This window comes from Pristis pectinata, chromosome 3 (genome assembly GCF_009764475.1).
Source record: "Pristis pectinata isolate sPriPec2 chromosome 3, sPriPec2.1.pri, whole genome shotgun sequence".
Lineage (NCBI taxonomy): Eukaryota > Metazoa > Chordata > Chondrichthyes > Rhinopristiformes > Pristidae > Pristis > Pristis pectinata.
In genome coordinates this window covers 130756839-130763133 of record NC_067407.1, presented here as the reverse complement: position 1 = coordinate 130763133, position 6295 = coordinate 130756839, and the positions used below count along the sequence as shown (strand labels likewise).

The 6295-nt window shown below is 44.5% G+C and overlaps 2 protein-coding genes across 9 annotated transcripts in view; one reads left to right on the top strand and one right to left on the bottom strand.

The window, feature by feature from the left end:
- Positions 1–248: 248 nt before the first annotated feature.
- On the bottom strand, positions 249–5153 carry zbtb18 (zinc finger and BTB domain containing 18). 4 transcript variants are annotated; one of them, XM_052012959.1, is made up of 2 exons: positions 5022–5153; positions 249–3353 (listed from the first exon to the last, which is right to left on the bottom strand). In XM_052012959.1, the coding sequence occupies exon 2, from the start codon at positions 3337–3339 to the stop codon at positions 1765–1767; it is 1575 nt and encodes a 524-aa protein (XP_051868919.1). In that variant the 5' UTR covers positions 3340–3353; positions 5022–5153; the 3' UTR covers positions 249–1764. The 4 variants fall into 4 exon arrangements, with proteins under 4 accessions (XP_051868919.1, XP_051868921.1, XP_051868918.1 ...); XM_052012961.1 differs by lacking the exon at positions 5022–5153 and adding an exon at positions 4458–4802; XM_052012958.1 differs by lacking the exon at positions 5022–5153 and adding an exon at positions 3973–4155.
- Positions 5041–6295, top strand: part of akt3a (v-akt murine thymoma viral oncogene homolog 3a) — a 426682-nt gene continuing 425427 nt past the window's right edge. The window contains exon 1 of one of the 5 annotated variants that reach the window (XM_052012968.1): positions 5041–5177. The gene's annotated coding sequence lies outside the window, so the exon portion shown is untranslated. Of the gene's footprint in view, positions 5178–5239; positions 5454–6295 lie in introns of those variants that run through there. The other 4 variants (XM_052012966.1, XM_052012969.1, XM_052012975.1 and 1 more) reach the window with 4 other exon arrangements.

Below are 6295 nucleotides of genomic sequence, written 5' to 3'. Positions count from 1 at the left end.
GTTCTGAAAATTAAAAACAGACTATGATTGTCAAGGCTAATGTCAGTCTAAATCCAGGTAAAAAGGTAGAATGTCACAGGCTTTGGGGGGGGGGGGGGTGGTGGGGGAAGAGGAGGGAGGGAAACGAAATAAAACTAGTAAAGGGTCACCTGTAAGGAAGAAGTAACTGAGAGTCATACTCACAAATACCACAAAGAAAACTAATGTGGGAACCAAGGAAGCTGTTCATTTTAAAGACACTGATTGTCTTACCTAAACAATTTTTTTTTAAAATCTACAGTTCAACTTACTTTTGTCAGACATTTAAACTCTTCAAGTAACTAGCATAATTACAGAATCTTAGAGGCCATTTCACAGCTTTAAAACAATGTCAAGAGCCAAAAGAAAACTCATTTGACCCGCTTTAAAAAAAATCCAGCAATACACAATCTAGTTTTCCATTAATAATCATATTGCCTTTGTGCACAAAAATAAGCTATGTTTACAGTAGTTAAGGCAATCAGTAAAAATAATAAAACCCACGAAAAAAAAGGGGGAAAACAGCCACGTTTCCGTGCTACTCCCAGAGACCTTATTGCGAGTGCAAGACAGGAAAACAAACACTGTGCAAAACACTTGCCATATGTGTTGTTCATTAAAACCACACACATACCAAGCAGCCACTTCAGCTGCTTGGTTACACATTATATAATGAACCCCCTTCTTCAAAATTGGGTTCATGGATCCTTCTTGCCCACCCCCACCCACCCCCAAAACTTCATGGCCAATGTAATCAATTGATTTCTATTAACCACCAATTCTGATCACATAAAAGCAGGGAACTTCCACTGGAATTTGTGCTGTATCACTATCTGTAATATTGAGAACACAGACGACTGGGAAAGATGTTTCACACATTGAAACTGCATAGCAGTGCACTTTAAAAAAAAATTGCTGTGCAACACCAGTGGCATTTTTCACGGTGCTACCGCACTTGGCAAAAATGCATCTCAGGAAAAGAAAATGTCTCACTAATTAAATAAAAACTTAAGTTACACACTTTGCCAAGTTCATAGAATTGCGAAAAGAGAACCCTAAAACATCCGATAAAACTCATGCATTTTCTATAGCCTCAATATTTACTTTCATAATACCTGACTAAGAGCATGAAAACAATCCATCAGGTTCGTTAAATCCATTCAATGCAGTAAGACGTACAGTAATATAATTCACATTTCAAACATAATTTTAATTTGCCTGAAAATCCCATACATTTAGAATCTAAATTACATCAAGTTTCTGGTTAAGAATAAACAGGGTCAAGAACCATTCATTTGCAAATGCACTTTCCCAGGCATACGGAAATGAAATTCATAATTATTTTGTTTACAGCATTGTACAAAAAAAGTTTTAAATATCCAGAAATTGTGCAACATTAAAATATTAACAAGTTTCAATGAAGACCTTAAGGAATTAGTGGTTCATTGTTAAAATTTCAACAACAAAACCTCGTGAACTATACAGCAGCATCCTTTGCAGTGCACTCCACAACTGCAGGGTGCATTTAAAAAGAAAATAAGAACATTTATTAAATAAGTGTCGAGTTTAATAGTTAATTATTATTTACCTTATGTTGCATTATGAATCACAGAATCTCATTTTTGTAGACTGTGTTGTGATAAACAAGTACTTATAGTTATTATTTTGTGGAGAGAACTCAGTGCCCAAAAAGCTGTAGAAGAAATTACCAGAAACTTGATTTTTAGAATGCTCCACAGCTAGGTTTTATTTCCAGAGTTCTTGCGAGCTGTCTTCTATGGTCCAGTCTCGCATTGCAGGCAAGTTAAGAGACTCTGTTTTAACAGAGAGTGTGTTTATCAGCTCACAGTGAAATTTTCGGATGTGTCTATACAGGTCACCCGACTGCGTGAACCTGCGCTCACACCACTTACACGCGTGTGGCTTTTCCCGGGTGTGGACCACTGCGTGCCGGCTCAAATTATGCGAATACTGGAAGCTCTTCCCACACTGACTGCAGGTGTATGGCTTTTCCCCTGAATGAGTTCGCTCATGCCGTTTTAAGGTGTACATACATGAAAAAGTCTTCCCACACAGCGAGCAGGTGGGGACGTTGACATCGGCGGCGGGCTTGCTACGGAGGCCGTCCTGCTCTCGAAAGTGCGTGCTCAGGTGGATCTGCAGGATGTGCGGGCTGGGAAAGACTTTGTTGCACAGAGGACACATGAAGATTTGGCCCGCGGAGCCAAGTATATTAGAGCAGTAAGGGAGCAAGCTGCTGTCCATGTTTCCCTCCATCTGGGCTCCATCGTTCTCAGCGGTCATCATCTCGTCGTCACTGGCTCGATCCTCCCGGTCCATCTCGCTCGAAACAGAAGCCTCTCTTCTGGCAGATACATGGAGTGAGTCGTAATGAACCCTGTTCATTGTACTTGCACTGTCTTTCGCTGTGCTACTTTGATCCATATCAAAGTCATTAGTGCTGCTGCCTTCCTCGTCAGAAAACACTTCTTTCTCGACTTTAACCTGGATCAGGTTATTTCTGGAACCGTCTTCATGTGGCGAGACATAAGGGTGGCTCGCGTTTTCTCCTGCTGACAGCCCGGACTTGACAGACAAATCCAGCACACAGTCAACATCTGCTGAATCTTTAATGGAGCTGGCAGACCTCTGGGACAAAGGCCCTGTTGAGCTGCAGGGACTGGACACTGTTTTTCCAGCTGTTATCGCATGTGTCTCAACCTCCACACCAGGCTGAGTGATGCCTGCTGAGTCAGAGGGTAATCTCATCCACATGCTCCCAGATTCAATAACTAAGTCCCTTTTGCTTGACACCGCCGCGCTCAGTTTCTCCTCCTCAGTTTCATCCTCGCTTGCCAGTTCCCCCACGACATGTGCGCTGCTCACCGAGGAGATTTCCCCTTTATCGGAGCAGCTCGAGGCATCTTCTTCTTTCTTGGTGCTGTCCGCTTCTGTGGTCGATTTTTCCTTCAGCTTCTTTTTGCAGACTTTCACTATGTCATACATGTGTAGGTAGCTCGCAGCTGCAAGTACGTCCTCAATAGGCAAGTCTTTGAACTGGAGTTTCCCTTCATACATGAATTCAAGGAGAAGAGCGAAAGCTGGCGCTGTAACAATGTCGCTGTTCAGATGAACAATGTCCCTTTTGTCCAGCTGGTCCTTGTAAAAGAGATGGAAGTACATGCTGCACGAAGCAAGCACAGCACGATGGGCTCGAAACTGGGCATCTCCAACCAAGACAGTGCAGTCACAAAGAAAACCTTGGTGCCTCTGCTCACTCAGACACTGGAGCAAATGTCTGCTGTGGTCTGGAAACTCCATACTGTCTTCATAACCTGTAGCAGATAAAAAGTTTGTTAACATTTAAAAGAAATGCATAAGTAATGCAAAAAGCAACCCCTCCCCCTCCAAGTATCCTGAAATCTGCAGCTAAAGATTAATAAAAAAAAGGAAAATAAAAATCAGTCACAACAAACTGTTTTGTTGCTGCTCTGGCTGTGCATAGAAGAGGGGAAAGCACGTAAACTGCCACAAGACTCAAACTCAATCACATTAACTGTACTATGTCCGAATCTCTAATCCTTAAAATGGCTAAAAATAAAGATTACATGATAGTCAGTAAGGTACTGTTGATCAAATTAGATGCCTAAAAGGACAGAGACAGGACGAAAACGAAGCTTATAAACATCTGATACAGATGACTATGGCCATATGGCAGCTGCTGCCCAGATAAAGAGATTAAAGAACGGAGTGCGATTACAGCTGTCTGGGCAATTCCACGCGTCGCAATCTGCGAATCCCAAATTAGTCACTATTACCGCAAACTCTGAGGGGAAAAAATAGATTGTACTAACAGCAATAATCTGTCAAGTCAAAATAAAATAAACACAAACACTATCGTAGAAAATCTCTAGCAGTATTTGCAAAACGGGAAAAAAAATCCCCCCCCCCTACCTGCAAAAGGAATATAAACAGATCAACTTCTCTTGATCAGACCCCAAAAGAACCTTCAATGGTGCGCTAAATCTTTGTGACTCTGGTCTGTCAAGTTTAAAAAAGCAGACTGAAGAGGAATGATACCGGCACACGGAGCAAGATCACACAAAAAAACCTAGCAATGCCAGACTGTCAGCTGCTCTGACATCACTTCAAATGGAAATGCTACCTCCAGCTGTGCTGCTTTTTAATGCCATATGTTACTCGTGTCGTGTTTGCTGCTGCTGCCACCAATCTCACGTTTGAATTCATTATCTGCTACAAAAGGGAAAAAAAATACCCCCCCTAAAATAAAACCAAATAAAGTACAACACCATGTCTTCCCCTCACACCCCTCCTTCCCCTTTATTTTCTTTTGTTGCCAAAAATATCCACTTCACTTGAAATGACACAAATAAACTGCGGCCGCAGAGCACTGTGGAAAAAAAACGCTACAGGGCGACCTGTTAAATGTGCTGCAGCGGCAACAGCAGCGATCCTCAATGCATGGTGACGGCAGTCAAACCACAACACCCAGAGAGAAAAGTAACAACAGGCTGCAGCCGCCGCCTCCTCGCCGGTCCGAGGGAACGATCCGGGCTCCCGGTCCGCCGCCAGCGTGTGAACGGTTACCAGCAACAACGCGTCGCAACAACTGAGAGGGGAAAGAGTAACATTTTGAAACAGTGTAACTCCGCGCCGCTCCTGGCAACACTGCTTCTCCCTCCCCCTTTCCTGCCCTCCTCCCCTTGGTAGCCGGAGTAGTTGAAGAGGAAATCCATGAGGATTTGATTCTCTGAGATACTCACAGGAAGCAAAAAATGAGGTGGGGAGAGGGGAGGTGGAGGGGGGGGGGACACTTTTCTGCCTCGAGAAAACAGCGAGTGCAAGTAGGTGGGAGGGAGTGGGGGAGGAGGAAACAACCAATGACTTTAAGGACTTCAGGAGAGAGCCAGACACACACACACAGGAGATAAGTGCGGCCAGATGTTGGAGAGAGCTGTTGCTATTCCGCGCTCTCCACCTACCTGGACGGAGGAAGTGTGAGTGACATCATATCTTCATTGAAGTCTTGGCCGACCACAAAAGACGCCGGGAATCGGCCAGCAACCTTCCGAAAAAGAAAGTCCGGGATCCCGCCAGCCAATCGGCTGGTGCAGCGGGCGGGGCTTCCGCTTTCAAGGGTAGGTTGCTTCGGAGTAACCCGTGAGCCAGCAAAAAAAAGGGGGGGGGGGGGTTTGCGTGCCTTCGGCGGGGGCGGGAGGCATCTCGGGAGTTGTAGTCATTCTCACCCGGGCACAGTCTTTAAGTTTGGAGCCCCGTCGCCAGTGGAGAACTACCGCGGTCCGCCTTCTGCTCAGGGCAGCTTTGAAGTGGCGAATGCCGTCAGGCAGGTTGTCTGGAGATGTGCAGAGGCGGAAGCCGAATTCGAAAATTACCTTCCCACTTTAAGAAAAACGGTGAAAACTTTTATATTTTAAAAAGAAAGTTTACGTGTGATTATGTGCAAACCGCCTTGAACATTTAAGGGGGGAAAATCTGAGAGTGCTGCAGAATATTAAAATCACTATAGAAACGGGAGGACATGACGAAGCAGAGTCACGTTTGCAGATGTTGTAAGCGGGTCATCCCGCTGCCGCAAACTTGCGACCCGCGTTGCTTCTGGCGAATAAAAGCAGTTTGATTTTGGGCAAGATTCTGCCCACATTTTCGGTCTGTTCCCGTTAATCGCCTGCATGTGTTCTCCAACTGGCGCTGCAGAGCGACTGAAGCTGCAGGCTGGGAACGTGTCAGTGCCTGCCGCCGATGTGCTTCTGATATTACTGTTAGCGGTCTGCAGGAGGCAAGGCGGAATCTGGATGCTACCAGTCGCCTCAATCTGAATCACAAAAAATAATCTTCTGTATGGTGCATCGTTTCAGTAGCTGAAATATAATGGCGAAATTCATGAAATTAAGGCAACTAAACTGGAATAACTAGTTATTCCTGGCTGCTGATTTCACCGAAGCCGCTGTCAATGTCATTCAAGATTGACAGGCAATAGCAGAGAGAGGGCCTAATGACCAGCTTTTGTGTTCCTCTCTCAAAATAGTAATCTGTTGGATGAGTCCAGTTGAGAACTAACAAAACTTACTCAGCTTAGTCTGCACGACAGGCAGATGTTGGTTTTCAACTTGTGACCTATTATTTCATTGCCAACCGCTTGTGTTCAGGACCTGCACTTGCTGTTTGCTTTAATAATGAAGAGTAACTCCAGAGCAATGAAAAATTCCCATGGTATTTATTTTGCAATATAAAGCCT

Bases quoted from the DNA above. Each gene is read 5' to 3' on its own strand.
- zbtb18 (XM_052012959.1), bottom strand. From the start codon at position 3,339: ATGGAGTTTCCAGACCACAGCAGACATTTGCTCCAGTGTCTGAGTGAG.